The sequence below is a fragment of the Brassica napus genome, chromosome C8, assembly GCF_020379485.1.
Source record: "Brassica napus cultivar Da-Ae chromosome C8, Da-Ae, whole genome shotgun sequence".
In the NCBI taxonomy this organism is placed as follows: domain Eukaryota; kingdom Viridiplantae; phylum Streptophyta; class Magnoliopsida; order Brassicales; family Brassicaceae; genus Brassica; species Brassica napus.
Genome location: NC_063451.1, coordinates 13,303,065 through 13,330,090, shown reverse-complemented (window position 1 = coordinate 13,330,090; position 27,026 = coordinate 13,303,065). Strand labels below are relative to the sequence as shown.

Sequence of the window (27,026 nt, the reverse complement as noted above, 5' to 3'; positions counted from 1 at the left end):
ATCCCAAATTAGCGTGTTAAATAGTTTTTGAATCAGGCTAATTTCGTAAGTTTTATTTAATTGTTTCATTACTAGCAGAATAAAAAAAAAGGTGAAAGTTCTCCAAATCATGTATCTATCGTATATCTATTGTTGATACACAACTTATTCATAGGTTCTACATGGTAAGGATAATTGAAGACTAAAAATTACTTTGTCACCAAGAAAAACCTTGCCTAATGTTTTGGTGGTTGTTAAGGAAAATTTACGTTACTTTGTATATTTTTTCACGCTAAAAATTAGATTTCTACGTAGCTAATGCTAATTACTTTTGCTTTGTAAAAAATCCATTATATAACCTACCTATCATACATATATATAAAATATCATAGGAATATCATAAAATTTCAAAGCATCGTTTAAACATACGACTAAAAACATTAAAATAACATGTATCAATTTGATAGTTGATCTAAAAGTTTTCAAAACCATATGGAAGATAAATGTCAAAATAATTCGACTGTGGAATCAGTACTGTTCACTTTTCTCAAGAATGTGTTCGGTGGAAACAAATAAGATTTTTGTGTCATAATCAGACCATGATATATTAATAATAGTTTAGATCCACAAAAAAAATAAAAATAGACTCGGCCTATCGGAACAAAATTATATAATAACAACAAAACTTTGTATATGTATAAATAAAATGATCAAATATAAAAAAAATTATCGATATAATATATATATTCTATTAAAATAGAAATCATGACTTCTTTCATGTATATTTTTTTAATTTGAACCATTCTTTAGAAATTTTATTAAATTTATTTTATAAAAAGTAATAAATAGCTTTTCAATTTTTTTCATTTTAAATATAAAATATATATTTTAAAAATCTAATAAATCTGTTTGAAAATATTTTAACAAGATATTAATTTTAAAATGTTTTAATGTAAATATTTACACTAATTTCGTAATTAATTTATAAATATTATTATACATTAATATATTTAGTTATCGGTTATAAAATGAAAAAAAAAATCTTATTTTTATCGATTATATAATCATCATCAATCGTATTAGAAAAAAATATTATATTGAGCTAAATATGGTAAATTATGTTAAATTAATAAATTTACATATAATTTATTTGGGGAAATTACATGTTTACCATTTTTATGCTCACTTTTCATTTTTACCACCAATAAAGAGACATTTTCAAAAACATCTTCTTCGGTAAGTGGCAAAAGACTCTTATGCCCTTGTTCTTTATATATATAATAAATAAATATTTAAATAAATAAAAAATCTATAAAAATAAAAAGTAATTTTTTTAATTTTTTTCGAATTATACTATTTCGAAATTCAAACCCTAAACCCTAAAACTCAAATCTAAACCCTAAACCATTAATCCTAAACCCTATTTTTTTTAAATACGAACCCTAAACCCTAAACCATCAATCCTAAACCCTATTTTTTTTTTGAAATACGAACCCTAAACCCTGAAACATCAATTCTAAACACTAAACCCCGAAACATCAACTCTAAACTCTAAACCTTCAACTCTAAACTCTAAACCCTAAACCCTAAACTTCAACTCTAAACCCTAAACCATCAACACTAAACATTAAACTATCAATATTAAACCCTAAACCCTAAAAAGTAAACTCTAAACACTAAAAAATTAACCCTAAACCCTAAAACATCAACTCTAAACCCTAAACCATCAAATCTAAACCCTAAATCCTAAGCCCAAACCCTAAAACCGTAGAGATGATGTTTTAGGGTTTAGATTTGAAGGTTTAGGGTTTAGGGTTTACGTTTAGTGTTTAGATTTGATGTTTTAGGGTTTAGATTTGAAAGTTTAGTGTTTTAGGGTTTAGGGTTCGAATTTCAGAAAAATATAGGGTTTAGGGTTCGAATTTAGCGTTTAGAGTTGATGTTTTAGGGTTTAGATTTGAAGGTTTAGGGTTTACGGTTTAGAGTTGATGTTTCGGGGTTTAGGGTTTAGAGTTGATGATTTAGGGTTTAAAGTTGATGTTTTAAGTTTAGATTTAGGGTTTAGGGTTTACGTTTAGGGTTTAGAGTTGAATTTTTAGGGTTTAGATTTGAAGGTTTAGATTTTAGGGTTTAGAGTTGATGTTTCGGGGTTTAGGGTTTAGAGTTGATGTTTCATGATTTAGGGTTTAGAGTTGATGTTAACCGTATATTTTTTTTGTCAAAGTTAATCAAAAGGTTATAAATGTCTTTTACCCTTCATTATAAATGAGAGTAAAAGTGGTTAGTGTAAACATGAAAAGTTGTATTTTGAAATTGGTATTTTTGGTAATTTCTCAATTTATTTTCATAGTTATAAATATTTATGTTCAGAAATATAATACGTTAGTAAAAGGGGTTAATATTTGCCAACTATATAATACATGTATAAAAATTAACATGTGTTTACTAAAGCTAATAATATAAATAATTGTAACTACTTTAATCATGATATTTTTCATTTATATATATATATATATATATAAAGAATTCTAAAAAATCTGTTGATAAATATTTTAACGGTATTTTAATTTTCAAAAGGTTTATGTAAATATTTTCGCTAATTTTTTAATTAGCAATAAATTATTATTATGCATTAATATATATATATATATATATATATATATATATTCAATTATCGTTTATAAAATGAAAGAAATTATATCCTATTTTTATATATTTTATAAGCATAATAAATCATCTTAAGAAAATTATTATATTGAACGAAAAACTGATAAATTTTATAAATTTTACTTTTCATAAATATAAAATATTCATGTTAAAAATATAATACGATGACATAACGACTTAATATTTGTAAACTATATAATACATGTATAAAATTAAGATTTTTCTGTACACAATAATATCTTATTTATAATGAATAAGAGTTAAAAATATTTCTAAAAAAAATTCATCTTTGAAAGGCGAGTCATAATTTAGCATAAATTAAAAACAAAATAATTTCAAATATGTTCTTTTATGAATAAAGTAATTTGTTTAATAATTAAATGCAAATAAAATAATATAAATATATAATAAGAAGCAATAAATACATATAACCGTTTTAAACAATTGATTAACTACACCATACAAAATATAAAATTATTAAATTATTGTATCTGAAATAGTTATGTAAACATTTAAATATATGATTAGCTTTATAAAAATTTAAGGATCTAAAACAAATATTTATCTACATAAAATTGAAAAACAAGCACCTGCGTGGTTCGAAATCTAGTTTATAGTATTTACAAAATAAACTCACATGCACATCCTAGTTAATTGTATTAAAAATGTAAAGTGAATTTCAGTAGAATACTATTAATCACTTCGTTGGTCCGAAAAGAATTAGAGGAGAATGTTATTAGCATGAATAAGGAAATAAAATTGGCTACAAATCACATTCTTTTAACATAATAAACTAGAGTTCACCTGTGCGTCTGTGCGAATATTTTCGTTGTTTATAATTACGCATATTTGGTTTATTGACAAAATTATTAAAATATTCTATGCCACTTGATGTTTTATATTATATAAATGTGTAACATTGTTGTTTTGTATCTTGTTTGACCTAGGTAATATATGGTTGTTTATGTTATTATAAGTAATTAATATTCCATATATATTAATAGATATAATTCTATTTTACAATATTTTGTACAAAAACATTATAATTTGAAATAATTAAATAGAGAAACGTTTCCAAAATATGAAATAATGATTTCTAAATTTATGTAGTTCGTGTATATTTAACTTAAATTTTGTTTAATAATACTTTATTTTCTTTATTTTATGCATTATTCTTTATATTTTACCGATACAATTAAATTTTTAAAGTTTATATATTTATTAAAATTAGTTAGAATTACTTTTATTAAATTTAAACATAATTTCGTATAGAAATTTAAACATAAACGTCATACTAAAAATATTAAATTTAATACCTAACAAAAACAGAATACTTTGTCTATCTTATTAAAATAAAATATTTTGTAAAACTAAAATTGCTACTCCCTATAATTTACGAGAATATCAATGCTTTCTAACTATCGCCAAAACTCACATTAAAGTATTTACTATGTTTAAATAAAAAGTAGAATGGTCTATAAATGTTAAAATTAAACATATACAACTATATAATATCTATGACTAAACATAAAAAAAAAACTATAAATTAATATTGTATGTTTTTAAAGAACGAGTCAGAATTAATTAAATTGTATATTTTTCAAAGATAGAGAACTATCAATGAACAATATGAACTGATTATTAATTTTATTTTGTTTAATAAAAATACTAAATTAGTATGCATTAATACAATTCAGATTCACATAATATCAAGTTTTCTACTCCCTTCGTTTCATATTAAGTGTTGTTGTAGAAAAAATGTTTCGTTACAAAAAAAATGTCGTTTTAGCATTTTAATGCAGAATTTATTAACTTTATTTTCCAGTTTATTTTTCTATCGGTTGAAATATGGTTAGGTGTATGAGTAATGATGTTTTCATATAGAAAATATGCAAAATTAAATATTTATTTAATCTGTGTGCACAAATCTAAAGTGACATTTAATATGAAACAGTGGGAGTATATGTTACTTAATCTCAAAAACATAACAGATCAAAGCTTGGGTAATCCAAAAAACATTCAATGCCTTTACAGTTTTGGCTATTTATCTTAGGCCATGTTCGTTTGTACATCTGGAAGATGCATCCAGATGGTCCATCTAGATGTTTTATCCAGATGCTTTATCTGGGTGTTGTTCGTTTCTTCATTTTCGTTTGCTTTTCATTTTTTAACTTGCATATGCATCCAGGTGGACTTGTTAATAAATGACTAAAATATTTTTTTTTATTTTTTGGAGGAAAAATAACATTTTTACGGTTTTGGCGGAAAATATTGTTGCGGTTTTTGAGAAAAATGTGTTTTTGACGAAAAGTGCATTTTTGTGGTTTTGGACGAAAAATACGTTTTGCGGTTTTTGCGGAAAATGTGTTTTTGACGAAAAAATGCGTTTTTGTGGGTTTGACGGGAAAATTTTTTTCGCTATTTTGAAGGGAAAATGCATTTTTGCGGTTTTAGCGGAAAATGTGCATTTTTGCGTTTTTGGTGGGAAAAGTGCATTTTTGCGTTTTTTGTGGAAATTTTTTTTTGCGGTCTCGGCGGGAAAATGTATGTTTTCTAGTTTTGGCGGGAAAATACGTTTTTCTAGTATTGGCGGGAGAATGCATTTTCCAGTTTTGGCGGAAAAATGTGTTTTCCAGTTTTGGCGGGAAAATGCGTTTTTCCGGTTTCGGCGAGAAAGTGTGTTCTTATGGAAATGTGTGTTTTACGTTTTTTGCGGAAAAAACACATTTTGCGCTTTTGGCGGGAAAGTGTGTTTTTCAGTTTTTGCGGGAAAATAAATTTGTCGGTTCTGGCGGAAAAATGTATATGCAAAAAATAGAATTTACGGTTAGAAAATAATATTTTGATTTTAAAACGTCATTTTTGTCATTTATCATTTAGGACTGAATTAGATGCATCTGCATCCAGATGCACCATCAAGATTCACCTTCATTTGAGTGAGAATCTGAGATGAGTTTTTAAAAATTCAGCTGGGTGATCCATGTGGATGTAGCATTATAATGCACAAAACGAACATCGATTTACATCTTCCCCCAGATGAATCACCTGTGTAAAGCCTTTGTAACACAAATGACCACGAAAATTACTGTCTACATGCTCAAGAAAAAGTTCCTTTCTTTGACTTGGCTGCCAAATGACTCTCAGGCTGCAGAATATATAACACAAATGTGGTTGTAGAAGAAGATCAGTGATGGTGGTGAAAATCAAGATTACATAGCCCATTGAGGTGAATAAATTACCTCTTTCTCCACAAGCTCTTCGTTTTCTAGACAAAATCAACTCAATGTGGCATAAAGAAGAACATACGATTGATTTCCATGAGAATGATATGTCCTCCGTCTCTGTTTTGCTGCTTGGTACACTTGGACGTGTAAATGTAAAGGGCATCAACATCCAAACCTTTCACTCGACTCTTATCAGAAAATTCTTGAAGTAGCTTCTCTGTCATATGGAGAAGCTGCAATACCCATCTACAAAACTCGAATATCTCCATGCCTTTAAACTCGGCTTACTTTTCTCTTTTTTGTTCCCTGTTTGGAAAAAGACATACCCTCCTCTTCACTACGACCTTTTACGTTCTTGTTTTTCTTTTGATCCGCACACTGTAAGTTCTCATTGATGTTACTCTCTCCATTGATACTCTGAGATGTTGTTGTTTATGTCCTTCCACCGTTGATGATATCTTCATTGCCTCATCATAGTCACATAAGCCTGAGCAAGGATTTATAAGACTAAACCATGAAATATATTCAAGCAGAGAAACGTACAGATCAGACTTATTCTTAGACAAGTCTCCAAGGATACGTTCATTTGTTTCCATTTCACATGAGCACACAAATTCTTCATCATCATCTGAAACACATATCTCAAATCTAATCCTCATGAATGCTACTATCCTTACACAATTCTATAATCTCGCTAGTGAAGAGCTTATCAAAGAGATAAGATTTGAAATTTCAAATTACTCGCCTTGAATCTCTTTTCAATCCTGATCATAAGACGAACCAGAATATTTGAAGGGAGAGCATCTTCAGTGAAACTAACCCAATTTAAATAGTATATTTTTATGTTACCTGGCCACATTCAAAGTACCTCGTATCCATCTTCCTTTCAGCTGAAATGTTCTGAAATTGTTGTTTGCGTACTTGTTTTGTATAAAATAGTTCATCAAGGGAACCATCAGCCAACAAACGAAATACCACCACATGATGTTTCTGCCCATACCAAAATGGCCTATCTTGGCTTGCAAGTGATGAGACAAATTTCAATTTGGATTAAATATAACCACACGATTCAGGCTGCAATTGATATTAGAAAAACCTGCAAACACATTGAAAGTCATCACTCCAGAAGTAGCTAAGAAGAAAGAGGATACCTTTTGAATAGGTTTTGGTTAATGGAAACCTTTTTGCTAGGACTCGCGTTGAAATCAGCTACACGAGACAGTCACAGATTAGTCGGAGTGTCAGGTCCCAAAGACTTAAGAATACTCTTACTGCAATTTTCTTTTCGTCTCTTTCCATAAGACAAACATTTCTTATATACACATAGAGATTCACCAAATAACTTCCAACTAACATAATGTATTATGCGTTTTGGCGTGAAAACTTGATTTTTCGGTTTTAGCGGAAAAACTTGATTTTAGCGGAAAAAACTTGATTTTCCGGTTTTGACGGGAATCTCGATTTTACTGTTTTGATGGGAAAGCTCGATTTCCCGGTTTTGGCAGGAAAACTCGATTTCCCGGTTTTGGCAGGAAAACTCGATTTCCCGGTTTTGGCGGGAAAACTCAATTTAACTGCTTTAGCGGGAAAACTCGATTTCCCGGTCTCGATTTCCCGGTTTTTATGGGAAAACTCGATTTTCCAATTTTGGCGGGAAAACTCGATTTTTGATTTTGGCGGAAAAACTAGATTTTTTTTATTTTGGCGAGAAAACTTGATTTTCTAATTTTAGCGAGAAATCTCGATTTTTTGCAATTTTGACGAAAAACTCATTTTTGAAATTTTGATATAATTTTCTTTTTTGCAATTTTAGCGAATAACTCAATATTACGGATTTGGAAGAAAGATTCTTTTTTGAAGTTTTAACTCTACATCAAAACATTATTATTTAACAAAAAAAAACAAAAATTATCTAATATGGTCAACCGTGTTAAAACCCTTTACTTCTTAAGTCCAGCCCTAAATTGGCCCTAAATAATTTAAGAGTAATGCATTAAGGCTAGGGCTCTTGAATTATTTGGATGAGCTGGACCAACCCTAAATCTAACAACCCTATATATAACAATTGGAAACTTCCCACTGATGTAGGAGAAACACTATGCCACATCCCTATCCCATCCTTGGCCATGATCTTATCAATACTCCATCCTCCAAAGAACCTTGTCCTCAAGGTTCAGCACAACATGAAAAGCTTTTAGAAACATGTTGTTTCTTCTCCATAGCAACATCATAATGCTCAAACTTCTTATCACGTAACGGCGGCGGTCTATCGGAAACTGGATGTTCTTCGTTGAGCTTCTTTGGTGTTGAGGTCAATAGTTCATGGATGTGGTTTGGATGCGTCGGAGCAGAAATAGAGGGCACATATGTTTTGGGCGCAACACGTCGTATCCAAAGCCGTGTGATAACTGCTTCAATATGGGACACATCAATGAATTCTTTGAAGAACTCGTTGCTCCTTGGTGAATGAGCAAAGCTTGATTCTTGCATAACACAACTGAATGAACAGATGTCTTCAGCAATCTTTGAATCCATGGCTTGAATATTTTTTTTCAAAATACTCACAGCCTAGAACCGCCACGTCTCCATCACCATATATGTGGGAGAACGGAACCACATTGTTATATATTTGCTCTTCCTCGTCATAGACATCAAATATTGGAGGTCCATCGACCTCGTCGTAGAGCTCCATGGATTCTACCGGAACCTGCAGATCAGTTACAACCTCCATGATCGTAGCCGGTTGAGATGCAGCATCACCATTGGCTCTTCCATCACGAGTGCTCATCTTTGTCTTCCACGTCTCAATCTTATTACGCCAAGTTGATGCCTGATCCTCCCAAAATTGCGCCATCTTTTTCAGCTCTTCATGTATCTCATGAAAGACCTCCGTTGATGGTTCATGAAGAAGAGTATCTCTGCATTCATGTTTTGTGATGTATGGTTTTGATACCACAAATGTGGTCCCGATCAAAACCAAAATTTGCTTTGATGCCAATTAAGACCCTTCTTCAAAGCCAAGAGATTTGCTCTGATACCAAATGTTAGATCCCAAAGTCTTAAGAATTTTCTTTTCATCTCTTTCCATAAAACAACATTACTTAAATGCACATGTAGATTCACCAAATAACTTCCAACTAACATAACTTGTATAACAAATGGAAACTTCCCACTAATGCAGGAGAAATACTATGTCACATCCCTATCTCATCCTTGGCCATGATCTTATCATGGAGTAGAACCATAAATCTTGCAAAACTATAATTTTTTCTTATATTGATCATTTCATGTAATTCAGTGGATCAATAGCCTATAACGACAAATAGTGACCTGGAATTGGATCCAACAAAAAACAATACCCGTCGGAAAAACCCATAAAAAGTTTTAATTTGGAGAGGAAACATGCAAGTGATATGAATAAGTTATTTATTTGTATATGATAACCAAAGTTTTGTTAATGAAAAGTCGGTTTACATTAAGTTCAATGGTTAATATTAAGGGTCTAACTGGTAATTATCACTGGTTCAATATTTCTCTACAGTAAAAAATGGGAATGAATGAAAAGGAAAAATTATTTCTTATGAAATGTAAAAAAGATTTAGGAATATTAAAGAATGCATTGTTCCTCTTCATTCTTTGGTCACCATTCATATTAAGTATGTTATAAGGTTGAGCAATCATGTATGTGAAATGATATAAATAAGAATAAGTTCAAAATTTAAATGACAATATATTATATATATATATATATATATATAAAAGTAGATAAAAATAGGATTCTAAATTAAATGACGAAATGATTCATTTTCTTTTCCGTACGGGGTAAAATACTAATTTATATGAAAAAATTTGAAATGAATTACGGGGGCCCATCGATTTAATAGGCTAGAACAAGCGTATTTGGAGGCCCGTATGGTTGTGGCTAGTCCAATTGATCGAAACGGCTGCGAAGAGATAGACATTCAGTAGCAAATAGAATCTTGCGAGACGAAGAGAGTAGTGATCTGGGGTTTTCTCTCGTTGACCCAATCGGCTTCATTTTCTTCGAGGGATTTGCTTAGATTGTTACGTAGATGGCGGATTCGTGCTTAAAAGGTGGTAAATTCAGTGCACCAGGGTTTCGATTTCATCCGACTGATGAGGAGCTGGTCATGTATTATCTCAAGAGGAAGATCTGTAAGAGAAAGCTCAGAGTCAACGCCATCGGCGTCGTTGATGTTTACAAGTTGGATCCCGAAGAATTGCCTGGTAAGGTCCATCTGATCTTGATTTTGTTGTGTGCTCCCGAAATGATTTGAGATGGATTTTTGTATGTTTTAATTGAAATTTAATATGCTTTTTTGGTGAGACAGGTCAATCGGTGTTGAAGACGGGAGATCGACAGTGGTTCTACTTCACTCCAAGGAGCAGGAAGTATCCAAACGCAGCTAGGTCTGGTAGGTGCACTGCAACTGGGTATTGGAAAGCTACTGGAAAGGTTCGAGTCATATCCTACAACTCTAGATCAGTAGGACTCAAAAAGACCCTTGTTTTCTATAGAGGCCGTACTCCTAACGGTCAGCGAACTGATTGGGTGATGCATGAGTACACCATGGATGAAGATGAACTCGGGAGATGTAAGAACGCCAAGGTATTTTTACTACACTAACACTACAGTGATTGTTCAAATGGTCTCTTTCTTTTGTTTGTTCTTGATTAATTGTTTTTTTTTTCTTTCTTTTTTTTTTTGCTTCAGGAATACTATGCACTTTATAAGCTGTTCAAGAAAAGTGGGGCTGGTCCCAAAAACGGTGAGGAGTATGGTGCTCCTTTCCAAGAAGAAGAATGGGCTGATGATGATATTGATGTACCTGTGGTTCGTTATGAGGATAATGTTAGCCTTTTCGACCCTGTAAATGTTCAGTTAGATGATCTCGAGGAGATTCTCAGTGGAATCCCATATGCACCTGGGGTTCCTCAAACATTTACTAGTATTCCCCAGGTTAGCTTCTTCTCTCTTTTAATATGATTAACATGGTTTGGCCCTATTTCACGTGTTTCCTTTACTTACTACAGAAGATAATTGTAACTCGCAGGTTAACAGAGAAGAAGAGCTGCAGAGCACTTTGGTGAATAATTCTGCTAGAGACTTCCTTAAACCTCAGGAAACTGGAGACTTCTTGCCAAACGACATGCCCTCGAGTTATGAGTCTATTGACGTCACGTCAGCTCCCAATAACTCTGTTTTGGTGTTTGAGAAGGATTACATTGAAATGGATGACCTTCTGACCCCTGAACACGGAGCTTCTTCAGCTGAGAACCCTGCACAGCTCTTGAACCCTGGTGAATATGGAGACTTTAATGACTTTGACCAATTGTTCCATGACGTTTCCATGTCTTTGGATATGGAACCTATTCTTCAGGGAACTTCTGCAGATCCGTTGAGTAATTTTGCCGACAACACATCCGACCAGGAACATCCATTCCCTTATCAACTGTTCCAGGACCAGACCATTGAGAACAAGCTAAACAACATCATGGATCCTAGTCCAAATCTCAATCAGTTCAGTGATGACCTGTGGCTTGAAGATGATAATCAGGCTTTCCTCTTTGATCAACCGCAGTCTGTTATTTCTGGAGCATTTGCTTCACCTTCATCAGGTACTTAAAACTCATGCTTATCTCAAAGCTTTCACCTAAGCTGTCTGTTAACTTACAATTTCCCACTAAGCACAGATGTATTTGTCTTAGACTTGAACGACGACATTTGTATGTGTATATATGATGTCATCTTTTTTGTTGCTTGTCATTCATATGTTCTTTAAACGCAATAGCGCACAAACCTTTCCGTTGATACTTTGTGAACACTATTTGCTTAGGTGTGGAGCCCGGTTCCACAAATCTTGTAAATGCCCAAGACCAAGAAGGTGTAAATGGTGGTGGTGGAACGAGCCCATTCTCATCGGCTCTGTGGGCATTCATGGATTCAATACCTTCAACGCCAGCCTCTGCGTGTGAGGGTCCTATTAACCGGACCTTTGTGCGTATGTCTAGCTTTACCCGTATCAAGTTCAGTGGAATAGCAAATGGAACGCCAGTGACTACTGCCGTAATGACAAAGAAACGTAGCAGAAACAGATGGTTTTTACTCTTATCAACTGTGGGTGCCTTGTGTGCCATCTTCTGGGTGTTAATGGCCACTGTTCAAGCCTCGGGGAGGCCCGTCTTCTCGTGAAAGGTGGTTTCTTAAACCAGATTCTTAGTTACATGTGAGCTAGAAGAAACCATGATCCACATCAGTGGTCATTGGAATATTGACCTATTCTAATATATACGAGTCTTTGAATATGTACAGAGTTTGAAAGAGTAAAGAGTGTTAATTCTTGATTAGAAGAGTTTCATTTCTGCTGATTGTTAAATGCGTTTTGTTTGCGTATCTCCTTGGTTTTCGATATTCACATATTCCAGAATCAAAAGCCACAAGCTAGATATTCAACTCTTGTATTCCTATTTCTGTCGAAGTAGCTCCAGGCTGAGCTCCGGTAAACTCTGTCTTTACGACGGTGACTACTGGTATGCCCTCTAGTTTTTCTCCACCATCACAAAACTTAGTGATGGCTTGTTTTCAATCCGAGTGGAGGAGGATAAAGTGTAAAATGGTCATCCACAGGTTATGCAAAAATAGAGTATATGATTGTCGATCGTACCTGCTGCTTCTTTTCACGAATTCCTGTCGATCATACCTGCTGCTTCTTTTCTAATTCATTTCTTGAGCAAACAAAGGCCTTTATTTAAACGTAATCAATCACACCAAGTTTCTATACATAATACAAATTCTCCACACAAACAAAAAGAAAAGAGGAAGGAAGAGCAGCGTTTGAAAAGCGTTTTTAGGTCTTTGTTCCACAAGATAAGGAACATCATAAATGTAAATAAACACCAAGCATTTGCAGGCTAGAGTCAAGAATCATGGGCAGGTTTTGAAGTGTCCGAAAATGAACGAGAGCCGGGTGAGCGGTCAAGATTCTGCGATGTGAACAGATTAGGGTATGAGTAATATGGATCATCTTCCCTCGAAGGTAGTCTCATTTGCTGGTGGTCCTGGCCAGGGGTGAGTCTGTCAAATGACGAGTTCTCGGGTCTCTGGAGCTCTGTAACATCGCCATAGCTGCTGACTGATGAATTCAGATGATCAAAACGAGTTTTTTCAAATGAAGGGAGTCTCCCTGCTTGGTGGTGGTTGTTTCGGTCATGGTTAAAAGGTGATGAATAGTCACCTAGTTGGAAATCAGTAAGATCTCCATAGCTGCTGGCAGGTGAGTTTTGGTGATCAAATTGTGGTTTTTCCATTGAGGGGAGTCTCTCTGTTTGGTGGCTGAAAAGTGATGAAGACTCTTCCTTTTGGAACTCAGTGTGATCTCCGTAGCTGCTGACCGAAGAATTCTGATGATCAAATTGCGCCTTTTCCATTGTCTGTTGTGGTGGGCTTGAATAGAAAGGGTTCTCAATCAGGCTCTCAGGAGACTGTTCAGGCGTCTTCTTCGTGAGCTCGTTGATTCTGAGCTGTGCAAGACTTGCAGCTGAACGGGCAGCTGCTGCCGCACGTTCTGCTGAATCAGCAGCAGCTTGAGCAGCCGTTAGGACATCCTGCAAGTCCAAATCCGATATTTTCTTTGGAGCATCACTCTCGTTTGTAGAGAAGGATCCTACTACACCAACAGGTGGTGGAGAATAACTGTTCTGTTTCACGGGATCAGATTCCGTCTGGCCTTCGACGACAGTGCTGCTTGCTTTTGCAGTATGTTCATCTCTTTTGGAAGCCAGATTATCCTCTCCTGCACTCTCTGAATCAAAGGGCAAGTCGAGAGAGGTGTGTTCACAAGTGGCGGCAGGTTTCGCTGCACTTTCAGGGGTAGCGGCAGGAGTGGGCCGCAGCAAGACATTTGGAACCTCGGGAAAGTCTAATTCTTCATACTCTGAATCAGAATCAGATTGTCTTTGTTCCTCTGGACGTGAAAGAGATAGCATTGTCAAATGTGACCCTTTATCTTGTTCCTCCTTTAATGGGACCTTAGAGCCTCCACCAAATTGCTTTGGTCCATCCTGAAAAGAAACAAGAAAAAAAGAAAAAAAAGGATCAGAACAAACAAAGCAACTGACATGTTCTGACCAGATATATGCAGCAGGGCAGAGAATGAGATAATAAAGAGAAAAAAAAGTACTAACAAGGAGATCCTCATGCGATTTGAAGAGATCAGTTTCAGTAGAAGCAGGGTCCCAATCAAGTTGATGTTCTTGTGCAATTTCCTTGAGAAGTTTCAGCTTGGTTTCTGGGGAAGGTGCACGCACAGACAGCAACTCCACCAACTGTAAAATTGAATTGGAAAAATAATTAGAAACACAAAACAGTTCTCTTATTTCTACATGTTAGTCTCTCTCTCTCTCTCTCTCTCTACCAAGTTACCTTACGATTGACACCAGAATCAGGCTTCAGCTCAGATGCAGCTGCGACGAACTCCTTGCCGTATTTGGAAAAGAATAGTAGCTGAACCTGCTGCAGCTCTGTCAAATCAGAGCACCTTGGCGCAGCAAAACATACACTTGAGATTGCTTCTTTTAGATCTAGAGGACATTCCCTACAATATTTTCAAAAAGGAAAGAAAGACTCAGAAACAGCTGGGAAGGAAAGTAATGACGCAAACTGAAGTTGAGAGTTTTCTCAAGTTAGAACACCTTTGAGCCTCAATAATTGGGAGGCGAACAGCAATGAGCTCACAGAAGAGCTCTATGATCTCTTGAGCAGCCAACATCTTCTCTTCCCTTATAATATGCTCAACCTATTTATTATAAAAAACACAAACCTTAAAAAAGTTAAAAGAGAAAATAAAAGAATCGAATTAACACTAAAAAAATCAATAACCGATTACACGAATTCGAGCAGTGGCTTCTTGACCAGTCTCGAGAAGCTTAGCGATTTCGCGGCGCATTTGCTTAATCTGTGCTTCTCTTCGGTTCCTGATTAGCTTTATCCGAGGGATCGTTAACTTCAGCAACGTTTTGCTGTCATATTCAGATTCAGATTCACCAAATCATTAGAATCTTCTTTCGTTTTCCAGATTGATAATCGGCGAGGAAATACAAACAGATGAAATCAGAGAATTACCATTTTGCAGCTTTGAAACCTTTATTGAAGAACGAATCGAGCATCGACATAATCAATCACTTGTCACGATAATCAGTACAGATCGATCGCAAATCGTCGGTACACGGCAAATAAACGAAGCAGATTACAAAGATCTTTGCTTCTCTTTTTTTCCAGGAATATATATAATCGTATTTATAAAACGTTGCGTTTTTATCAGATGCATGCAGTGATTGACCTAAGCTGGTTAGCAACTAAACCACGTCCGTTTTAATGGGCTCAGATATGGGCCTATACATACATTCTCTGAGTACAAGGGAATGCATGTATTATCGTGAAGTAAAAACAAATTTTAGATACATTGACATCGAAGAGGAACAGAAGTACCAGCTGGTTTTCTCCTCTCCCTAAACACTGCTTCCTTCACCATTGGCACCTTCTGTTGAACCTTCTTCCATATGTGATTCACCGCACCATCGTGTTGAATCGGTCCAATACCATCCGCTTTACCATTGTCATACACAAAAACCGACTGACCCTTTGCCATTCTACTTCTGAAGGTTTCCTTGTCTCTTTCAGAGAAATTTCTGAGATGATTAGCCAACCATTTAGGCCTTAATGCATCACTTACGGAGACAAAGACTGAGAACTCTGAGTAATCTATCATTCCTTCAAACGGGAGCTCTATGTTGTCGCTGACAATCACAGGGATGCATAGGCTTTGTATGGCGTCAAAGAGACGGCACGAAGTGGGAGTGTCACCGGCTGGATGCAAGCAAAACTCTGAGTTTCTCATTCCTCTTATCGATTGTTCTCTTCCCGTTGCATTAGGGAAACCTTCTTCCATGACAATGCCGTGTTCATCCACCAGCAAGTCCCATAGTTTTTCTCTTATTAACCCTCCCTGTCAAGTTTCAACATATAAAATTAGATACATAAAACAAAAACAAAAAAAAGTAACGTAAAGAACAGTGTTTCGCAATAGTGGGTACCCGATGTCTGTGCTTAGCGCCTTTGAAATAAAGTAGGCTGTGACGTCTCTTGTTCTGAGACAAATCTAGCCTAGGAAGAAGATGCGTGTATGGAACAATCACATCCTTAATGACAGAGACTTGAGTATGCTCTATCCTCTCAGGCAAGCTAGTACCGTTGAAAGACTTGGAATCTTGTCTGAACCATCCTCCAAAATCCACAACTAGTAGAATGGATAAAGCAATCTCCTGGCGGACATGCCACATTGCAACAGGGTCTGCCAAAGAACGCTTCAACATTTAACTAACCTGAGCAAATCCATCCACAGATTTAAACACTTTATATAAGCGCTTCTACACCAAATCCAACAAGACACACTGGGTCTACTCAATTCTCTATCTTAACAACAAAAACATGGCAGTTTCTCAAAACAAGACTCAGACCTACAGTAATGTACCAGATCGAGATCGAAACAAGTTACCAGTTAGAACAAAGACGTGATCACGTCCACCGGATCGCTTCCAAGCTTGAGTGTTCCTCAAAAAGTCGAGAACTTGTCTCTGTCTCTGATAGTCTTCGTTTCCAGATTTCTTCCTAAAGGAGGAGCCTTTTCCATTTCCAAGCTCCATCTCCGCGCTTAGAGTCGCGAAGAAGGGCACGAACACTACATCAGCTTCGGATTCGCTGAAAACCCTTTTGGCGAAAGATCCAGTACGCTTCTCCGGTGGAGTCTCGAGGTCTCCCATGATCCAGTACTCTGCACTGTACTGCTTAATCAGCGGATTCTCCGGGTACGGTGGGTATTTCTCGGGTTTGGGTGAATTGGTTTTACGGGTCGGGTGATCCGGGTCGCTGGGTATGCGTGAATCTGGGGAAGAGGACCAGTACTTGTCGAGAAGACCATAGTTTAGGGATCTCGGAAGCTCAGCTACGAAGACGTTGATGCCCGTTTGATAGGTATCGAGAGAGATCCTCGGATTTTGGTCGGATGTTAAGGAATTGGAGAAGAAGAAGAGAAGCGAGACGACGAAGACGAGAGAGGAAGAGAGGAGTAAGCAAGAGACTGAGCAGAGAGGTTTAGCGACCGCCATTGATGTGATCTTAGGAACCATAGTAGCTCTTAAAGATCTCTGCTTTGTCTATCAATTGCTCAAACACTCCTCTCTTCAAAATTTAATCGTATACTATATCTCCAGCCGGCTGACCGTGCAGGTTTTATTTTATATATTAAATCATTTTAGTTTATAAAATAAAATTTATTAATAAATTAATATAGTTTAGTATTAGAAAAAAAGATAAATTAATAAATTAATCAAGTTTTTGTTCCCAAACTAGCACTCAAGGTCAAAAGTCACAAAAATACCATTTAATGTTTTATCAAAAGTCACAAACTTAAGGTTTAGAGTTAAAGGGTGGAGTTGGTTTAGAGTTTAGGGTTTAGGGTTTAGAGTTTAGGGTTTAGGGTTTAGAGTTGAGAAATGAAGTTTTGGGGATAAGATTTCAAATTTTGAAAAATAAAAAAATTAAAATTTTCAAAGGATAAACTTAGAAATGTGCTATTTTGGTCATTTTAGTTTTTGAGTGCTATTTTTGTGATATAAACTTAGAAATGTGCTATTTTGGAGGTTTGCCCTTAGTATTATGTATTATCTAATTCTATTATACATGTGTTTATGTGATTTATGATATTATTATTATTGAAAATTCAAATTTTGTTTTCTTGTAACAAATTTTGTTTTGAAAACATAATTATGTAACAGTACTATTTTACATATTTTTTATTTCTAAATTTTAAATATATATAAAATTTAAATCAAATTGGACCCACTGTTAAAACTAAATCAAATTGGTAATAGATAAAAAAATTTGGGATACTATTAAAAACATCAATACTTTAACACTATAATATATTGTGCTTGTAAAATATTACGGTGCAATTAGTTAGTCTGTAATTCAGATTTTGTGTATATAATTTGTTTTATAAACGCAATATACATATGACGATTAATTAAACCCATTTGGTATAGTGTTCGTCATCAGTCTAAGGGGTTAGTCGAAATTTGATTTATATTGCATGTTCAGAATAATAACAATAGGATAATGTATTGGTCTACAGACTGGTTTTGATAATGGTTTACATCCTGGCTATCTATAAATTGATTTTACATTTAATAAGGATTAAAAATTGGTCATATTTACCATTCCGGTTTTGTAGGAGTTATTGTTATATTAGTTATGATATATTATTAAACCATGTTATTAGTAATAAATGAATGATAACTGATTTATAATGAATGTCCATTTAAAAAAAAAAAAATCACACATGAATAAATGTTGTGACTTCTGTTTTAATATATGAGATATTCTTGTTTATTTTCTATTTTTAATTAAAATTTTTACTTAAATAAAAATAAATAAATGACCACTAGGGAAAATTAGCATTTTATTCCCAAGGTATTTAAAATCGGCAGTTATAATACTCAAGTATTGTTTGTGGATATTTATTCCTCAACTAATAATTGACTTCACGAAATAGAGAACGAAATAGTCAATTGTTAACTGATGAACGGAAAATAACGGTTTTCTGTCAACATTTTAACAATAGCCATAAACCGGAAAAAGCGAGACCGTAATCCAAGGATCAAGCACATGCAGCCATAGAAACACCACCGGTGAAGCTACTTCAATTAGGAGGTCATGTGATTCCATAACTAGATCCGCAATAGTCACTAAGCTCGGGGCCAAACACCATATCAAAAATTAAAACTACATGAAATCAAAAGCAATAGATGATTCTGACGATGGTGCCGATGTCGCAACCACCACAGGATCTAACAATCGCAAATGTTCTAGAGTTTTCAGAGAACGATAATGAGAAAAGTGAGAGCTTAAGATGTTATTCATAATGTATTAATTAATTTACTTTCAAGTATCTTCAAATAACATCTCCATAGATGTTATTTTTCAAGAACTATTTTTAACTAAAATTGAACATGAACTCTCCTAAAATCTGTATCACAAAATTTTGTTAATAAATGTTGTTTTCAATTGAATAACAAGGGATTTGATATAGTTTTTACAAATGTTTAATTGAATAACAAGGGATTGTAAGTGAATTTTAATGATTTTGCACAAATCACATATTGAATAACACTTGATTTTGAAAGAGTTTTTAAAATCTTTGATTGAATGACATTGGATTTTAACAAAATTCCAAAATATCCTAAAACCTTTAATTCAATACACCCTTTTTCATTCGATATAATATTTCTCTCAATCCTAACGATCTCTTTTTCAAACGTAACATAAGACATGTTAAATCTTTTTCCAGAAAAAAGTAATGAAATTAAGAACCTCGAATTATCCATTGAATAAGACGAACCCAAAATGGTAAAACCTACAAAAAGTTGGTTCAACAGTAAAACCTTGTACAAATTAGTAACACTTCAACTGAGTTAACTGTATATCTTAGTAATATTTTGTGCAACTTTATGATGATTGCTTAAATTTGATATACTTGTTACATTTTTTTATGGAGTGCATCATTCGGTAATGGTGAAGGTGATGGTGGAATCAAAGACAACAAACTGAAAAAGAAACAATAATAAAGAACCAATCAACTCTTCTCGACAAACACAACATGAAAATGAAAGTAAAAGCAAATGAATGTCATTTTCCTGTTCAAATTAAAAGTCATATTGTGATAAGAGGCAAGAAATATGGTTAAACTATGTATCTCAAATCTATTTAATTATGTTACTTTTTTTTGTAAAATGAGAAACTTTTTGAAAATCTCATTTTCTTTTGTCAAACTTGGTAAAACTCTGCATGTATGTTGTTTATGTTTGTCAAACTTTGTAAAACTTGATATTATTGTTATATATATGTTTGGGTAGCTTGGTATTACTCTATCAGATTTTATCAATTGCGTTTGTCAAAGTTTTTAAAACTTGGTATTACCTAGTTATTATGTTTGTGAAACTAGGTGTTACTTTGTCAAAATTTCCCATTTTTTGTTTGTCAAGCTTAGTATAACTTCGTATGACTTTTCAACATTTGTCAATTTTATCCATTACATTGAGAAACTTTTCATTCTATTACATTCATCCATATTCTTAATTGTACAACCAATTTCTTAGAACTACCATAACAATAAGAATAAGACAACCTATAACGATCAATATATTCTTATGAATTTCAGTTCTTCAATCTTCATAGTCAAATTTAGAGATCTTCTCGATGATACCTTCAACACACTAATACTGATTAGGTATTCTCGAGTTCCAACTCTTGTTCGACCACCTTATGTTCCACTCGTGTGGGATGAACCGAAAACTCGACTCAGTAAGCGAAGAGAAATTGGAAAGGAAGAAAGAAGAAAGAAGAAAAAAGACGAGGGATTGGAAAGTATAAGAAATGGGGAAAACCCTAAAATTATGGTATATATATAGAAGGTTAGGGGTTAGTTTGATTGGGGGGTTTTTTTTTTTTGGGGGGGGGGGGGGTATTTAAAAGGTTGGGTAGTATAACAAAGCTTTGCATAGTTTATAGTTATATCGAAATTGCCAAAGTCATATTTTTCCTTTCTTTTTTGTCTTTTTCTTAGTTAAACTCTACTCAAACTACATACGTATATGGTTGTACCCAGGGGCGAAGCTAGACTTATTTTTAAGTGCAAAATAACAAATAGAGATTTTTGAAGAGAGTTGAACCTAGGATCTAAGACAATTATGGGTGCAACATAACCAAATGAACCACTTATTTCTTACTTTTCTTGTGTAAAATTTTAAATATTAAAACAACACTGGGTGCACATGCACCCTTATTGATGAACGTGGCTTCGCCCCTGGTTGTACCAATGATTTTCAGTTTTCTTTGATCATTTATCATCTAATCATGTTATAATATATGCAATATCATGATATTTCTAACTTTTGTAATGTGATAAGGTCAATAATAAGATAAAAGTCATAAAAAAATATAAAGTGGTTCTTCTATAATGAACAATATTAAGCAATATAATGAAAATTTCAAAATCAAACTTTAAATCAAAATTTAAGTCAAACAAATTAATAAAAACAAAATTAAATAAGCAAAACAAATTGAAGGACTTGGCATTTTTAATCAGGATATGAATCACTGTAAACAATTAAACAAACAAATTTCTACCAAGTTTTACTAACTTTTACCAACGTTACTATACCAATATCAATTTTACAAAACTTACATAAACAACTGATTCACTAAATTATACAATTATTAAATTTTTTTGCCAACTCATACAAAGTTTTGTTTACATAAACAAACAAATTATACAGCCATTAAACAAGGTTTTGTCAAATCTTACAAAGTATTCATAAATAAACACAATTTTCACTACCAATGGAATATAACTCAAATTCACTTTTTTTTTTGGTCTTTATCCTTAGAGGTTAGATGAACAAACACATATTCATCATCCAAAATATACGATTTTCATTTAGGTTTCACTGTCACTGGAACATAATTCAAATTCAGCCCTATTATACATGCATCTATGACAACCTTCCTGCATATTCTATACACTAATGCCAAATAGTGATATCTTTCATAGATTATGGCTTAAATGATATAGCATAACAAAGCGGTCTTTTCTTGGAATCTATTCATAATCATCTCCTGTTTTTTTGAATAGTATCTTTGATAATCAAAATGTATATTTTTGGAAAAACAACCCATCGTCTCCTAAAGAAAATAAAGTGAACCAATATAGTTATACCAAGCTGTACACCATGTTCCTTCATTAACTTCCGATTTTGGTATTTCTTTCTAAAGAGTCAATTTTATAAATAATACTAGAACTTTGAGAGATAAAATGCTTCGATACGGAAGCATCTAGCTTTCCAATTTGTATTGAGAAAAAGTTTACTATATATTCATAGAAGATATAATTTTCTTTGGTCTAATGTCTGAATATATATTGCTTGCGAGTAAATAGTAGAATCATAAACTCTCAGGCTCCCAACTAGAGAAGTTAAGTCTTGCGTGCCTTTTGACTGCACGGCTGTTGGCACCGGTGTCTCCTCAACAATGCATTCAACTAAAGCAGGCTGAACAGGGGCGGTGTCCGTCTCCAGTTGATGTCTTTGGTGCAGTGGGCCAGTATTGCTAGCGGTGGTGTTCTCGGTAGCAGTGAGCTTGATTCGCCACTGGCCTAGCATGTTTCTAAGAGTTTAAGAAAGCAATGAACTGGACGATGTGATGAGAGTTGTTGTCATATGCATCCCTATTTATAGATTAGAAATGGTAATAACATAAGAGGTGGATAAGGGAAATTAATTACCATGTTGGGAGCTACAATCGAAGAACATAATTGAGAATAGTAGGTGTTACCGAGAAAGCGTTTTAATTGGGGGGGGGGGGGGGGGGTCACTCAGCCGGTTGAATTACGGGTAGTTGAGGCCACGATGATAGTGAGGGTTAGGGGAATAATTAGTTAGGTCTGGAACATTAGTCTTCTGGTGTGGTTTATTAGACCAAAAATTTGAAAAAATTCAAGGTTTGAGTACATAAAAAAAACTGAGATTCGAGTAAAAAAAATGTTATAAGTTTTAAGATTTTTGAAGAAATTTTTTGTTTTTGAATTAGGTTTTTTAAATTTAGAATATTAATTTAATTCTTTTTTAATTAAATAAATAAATTTGATAGTTTTATTGTTTTATGAAATATATAAAATATATAAAAGTTTTAAAAACGATTTTCAAATTTTTTTTTCATTTCAAACATTTTAATTTTCTTTTTAAAACATGAAGTGATTTTTTTTTAAATGTTTCTAATACTATCATAGAATGAAGTATTTCGATTTTCAATTTTTTTTTTTCATTTCAAACATTTTAATTTTCTTTTTAAAACATGAAGTGATTTTTTTTTTTTTTAAATGTTTCTAATACTATCATAGAATGAAGTATTTCGATTCATTGTTTTCCACTATAAAATGTCATCCAACCACCTCCTCCCCCGTTAAATCTTATTTGATAGATTTTATTGACAAAATCTATTTTTTAATAAACTGAAACTTAGGAAAATTTATACATATGACTAATCGAATAAATTTGGATTTCAATGAATCTTCTAAATGTTAGATACGAGAAGAAGAGGTTCGAAAGAAAAATGAAATCCTCTTAAATTTTGATCCAACAAAATCTCTTTAGATTTGAACCAAAAAGAAAAAAAAATCTTTAGACTATGTTAAGATTTTAAGAAGCATCTATTTTCCAAAGGCCCAATCAGTTGACTTAAGCCCAGTAAATTGCATATACTGGAAAAGAAAATACAACATTTAAATGTTTAGAGGAAGAAATGATGTCACTCTAAAAAGTAAGAAATTGACATGGCTTCACCCGGGTGGAAAGATGTTTCGCTTTATTGGTTAAAGATAAGAGTTAGTCTAATTAATTTTGTTCCAAAAAAAGGAGTTAGTCTAATTAGTTTTTTCTTGTATATGTATACTTCATTTTTAATTCGTTGGATCCGAAGCAATTGTCCTATTTTCGTTTAGCAACTTCTGAAGATAGATCTCACTTCACTTATTAGCATTTGAAAATTTTGTTTTCATTTCCAATACGTTATAACACACTTCATTCATATTTTAGGTCAAATACCAATCGGAATACGAAAGTGGTAAGCTGTCATTAGTGTCCTCACAAATCATCATAATTTGAAATGTCAACTTTGGAGTATCACAAATTCTAATATTGTAATTATTACTAATAAACTAGTATTGATTTAAAAGAAGAAGAAAAACTTTTGTCGTATCAGTCTTCTAATTGATAAGAGAGGAGAGAGGAGCTTCACAATCACAACAATGGCGAAGTCGCCATATCCCAACCTTCTTCTCCTTCTCCTCCTCCGCTTCCCTTTTTCATCTTCCACCATACCTCTCGGCTCCGTCCTTTACGCATCCGGTTCCAACCAGTCATGGTCGTCTCCCAATTTCACTTTCTCCGTCTCCTTTCTTCCATCGTCTTCCCCTAACTCCTTCCTCGCCGCCGTTTTCTTCGCCGGAAATATTCCCATATGGTCCGCAGGAACCGTTGACTCTCGAGGATCCCTCCGCCTCTCTTCCTCCGGCTCCCTCCGCCTCACCAACGGTTCCAACGCCACCGTCTGGGATTCCGGAACCGATGGTCTCGGCGTCGTTTTAGCTACGATTGAAGATTCCGGTAACCTCCGACTCCTCGACAACCAAAGCAACCCGGTGTGGTCTTCATTCGATCACCCGACGGACACGATCGTGCAATTGCAGAACTTCACCGCCGGTAAGGTTCTCCGATCCGGTAACTACTCGTTTCAGCTAGAGAGAAGAGGGAACCTCACGCTTAAATGGAACAACAGCACGACTTACTGGAGCCAAGGGCTAAATTCGTCTTTTAGCTCCAACTTTTCGTCTCCGAGCTTAGCGTTACAGACTAACGGAGTTGTCTTGATGTTCGATTCAACTCTCAGCGGCGGTACTGAGACTATTTACAGTGACGATTACGGCGAAGGTAGCAATACGTTTAGGTTCTTGAAGCTAGACGACGATGGGAACCTGAGAATCTACAGCTCCGCGAGTAGAAACAGCGGTCCCGTCTCGCCTCATTGGTCTGCTGTTGCTAACCAGTGTCTTGTTTATGGTTATTGCGGGAATTTTGGGATCTGTAGTTACAATGATACAACTCCGGTTTGCTTGTGTCCGTCTCGTAACTTTGGTCTCGTTGATGTGAATGATAGAAGAAAAGGGTGTAAGAGAAAGGTAGAGCTAAATGATTGCTCTGGGAACGCGACCATGCTTGATTTGGGTAACACTAGGTTGGTTACAGACTCGAGTGACCCTAACTCTGAAGTTTTCTTTGCCGGTAACTCGCCTTGTAGATCCAATTGTCTTGTTAGTACTACTTGTCTTGCTTCTGTCTCACTGTCCGATGGGTCAGGAAACTGTTGGCAGAAACAACGAGGTTCTTTCTTTACCGGGTACCAGAGCTCATCGGTTCCGAGTACTTCTTATGTTAAAGTGTGTGGTCCGGTGTTGCCTAACCAGCCTTTGGTTGGAACGAAAGGAGACGGGAACAACTCGAAAGTGTACTTGTGGATTGTTGCAGTTGCTGTTGTAGGTGGGCTTCTTGGTTTGGCTGTGGTAGAAGTAGGTCTGTGGTGGTGCTGCTGCAGAAACAATCCAAAGTTTGGAACTTTGTCGTCTCACTACACTTTGCTTGAGTACGCTTCTGGTGCACCCGTGCAGTTCTCCTACAGGGAGCTGCAACGCTGCACCAAAAGTTTTAAAGAGAAGCTTGGAGCTGGAGGGTTTGGTACTGTGTATAGAGGCGTGCTCTCTAATAAAACCGTGGTTGCAGTGAAGCAACTAGAAGGAATAGAGCAAGGAGAGAAGCAGTTTAGGATGGAGGTTGCAACCATAAGCAGTACACACCACCTCAATCTGGTGAGACTGATTGGGTTTTGCTCTGAGGGAAGACACAGGCTTCTTGTGTATGAGTTCATGAGAAACGGATCTCTCGATAGCTTCCTGTTTACTACTGACTCAGGAAAGTTGTTGACTTGGGAGTATCGGTTTAACATTGCGCTTGGAACGGCAAAAGGAATAACTTACCTCCACGAAGAGTGCCGTGACTGCATTGTTCACTGCGACATTAAACCAGAGAACATTCTTGTGGATGACAATTACACTGCCAAAGTCTCGGACTTTGGACTCGCCAAGCTCTTGAACCCGAAAGACAACAGACACAAAAACATGAGCAGCGTTAGAGGAACAAGAGGCTATTTAGCACCTGAATGGCTCGCAAATCTTCCCATAACTTCGAAATCCGATGTCTATAGTTACGGAATGGTTCTACTAGAGATAGTAAGTGGAAAAAGGAACTTTGATGTCTCAGAGAAAACGAACCACAAGAAATTCTCGATATGGGCATACGAGGAGTTTGAAAAAAGCAACACGAGGCCATTCTTGACAAACGTTTGCGAGAAGATCAAACGGTTGATATGGAACAAGTGAAGAGGATGGTTCAGACAAGTTTCTGGTGCACACAAGAACAGCCATTGCAGAGGCCGACAATGGGAAAAGTGGTTCAGATGATAGAAGGAATCACTGCCATAAACAAGCCGCCACGTCCAAAGACCTTAAACGAAGTGTCGTTTTCAGGGAGCAGTGGGAGCACAAGCCACGCGTCTATCTTGGTTGCTTCTGGTCCGACTCAATCATCTTCTTCGTCTGCAACAAGGTCGTTTCAGACAATGGGAATCACGTCGTCTTCCACAAAGATAGGTCAAGGTTCATTGCTCGTATCTTAAAGTGTTGTATTGTGATTACTAATGTGTACCAGGCTTTGTGTTACTTATTGGCTTATTGCGTACGTTGTAACTGTATAGGACCACAGCAAAACTATATCTATTGTTCCTGAAATAAATGATAAGTTTTCTTTATGCATAATGTTTTTTTTTTGTCGATTATGTTTTTATTTAAGCATAAGGTTTTGAAGAAAACACAACAAAATAGCCAAACGAAATATGAATCCGACAAGTGGAATAGTCGATCTTCCTATCGAATCTAACAATACTAAAAGGGAGATATGTTCAATGGAGAGGGATGTCACCTCAGATAAAAAAATCAGCCAATTATATTGTGACATGTCACAAACAATAGCCGCATCATTTCTCAAAAAAAAATCTCAACACAAATCCGACGGTCACCTTTTCGTTTCCTCTATTTGTCGTTTAGCATCATCATACATCAGTTTCAACTCTCCGGTGTCTCCACCTCGGATGAGATAACTCCCGCATTCAACAAGGCAATTACTCCATGTCCATCCACTCTTCAGCTTCTCCTGCAACTCTCTATATATAAGAATATAGGATGCTCAACACTAAAACAATTGATCCAATGAAAAGCTGAAAATAATCAATTCAATCACAGGTTTATCTTCCCGTGATACTAAGAACAGCGTTTCACGTTTATTCTTCAGTTCCATTTCTTTTTGATCATGTGCGTAGCAATACTCAACTTTATAACAAGATTTCAAACTCGAAAGCAC

The 27,026-nt window shown here is 34.8% G+C and overlaps 3 protein-coding genes, 1 long non-coding RNA gene and 1 pseudogene across 4 annotated transcripts; 2 read left to right on the top strand and 3 right to left on the bottom strand.

Annotated features, from left to right (window-relative positions):
- Positions 1-5,481: 5,481 nt before the first annotated feature.
- LOC111210080 lies at positions 5,482-7,250 on the bottom strand. Its single transcript, XR_007327486.1, has 2 exons — positions 5,886-7,250; positions 5,482-5,791 (listed from the first exon to the last, which is right to left on the bottom strand). It is a non-coding gene; the product is annotated as an uncharacterized LOC111210080 (long non-coding RNA).
- Positions 7,251-9,793: 2,543 nt separating this feature from the next.
- On the top strand, positions 9,794-12,285 carry LOC125591464 (NAC domain-containing protein 17-like). Its single transcript, XM_048765742.1, has 5 exons — positions 9,794-10,118; positions 10,223-10,500; positions 10,606-10,851; positions 10,946-11,510; positions 11,729-12,285. Exons 1-5 carry the CDS (start codon positions 9,944-9,946, stop codon positions 12,082-12,084), a joined length of 1,620 nt encoding a protein of 539 aa, XP_048621699.1. The 5' UTR covers positions 9,794-9,943; the 3' UTR covers positions 12,085-12,285.
- Positions 12,286-12,618: 333 nt separating this feature from the next.
- On the bottom strand, positions 12,619-15,305 carry LOC125591463. Its single transcript, XM_048765741.1, has 6 exons — positions 15,013-15,305; positions 14,777-14,909; positions 14,583-14,686; positions 14,314-14,485; positions 14,076-14,216; positions 12,619-13,952 (listed from the first exon to the last, which is right to left on the bottom strand). Exons 1-6 carry the CDS (start codon positions 15,060-15,062, stop codon positions 12,810-12,812), a joined length of 1,743 nt encoding a protein of 580 aa, XP_048621698.1. The 5' UTR covers positions 15,063-15,305; the 3' UTR covers positions 12,619-12,809.
- LOC125591465 (probable arabinosyltransferase ARAD2) lies at positions 15,239-17,164 on the bottom strand. Its single transcript, XM_048765743.1, has 3 exons — positions 16,445-17,164; positions 15,984-16,240; positions 15,239-15,895 (listed from the first exon to the last, which is right to left on the bottom strand). Exons 1-3 carry the CDS (start codon positions 17,073-17,075, stop codon positions 15,344-15,346), a joined length of 1,440 nt encoding a protein of 479 aa, XP_048621700.1. The 5' UTR covers positions 17,076-17,164; the 3' UTR covers positions 15,239-15,343.
- A 6,479-nt stretch (positions 17,165-23,643) lies between these two features.
- LOC125591462 lies at positions 23,644-26,422 on the top strand (annotated as a pseudogene).
- The last annotated feature ends 604 nt before the right edge of the window (positions 26,423-27,026 follow it).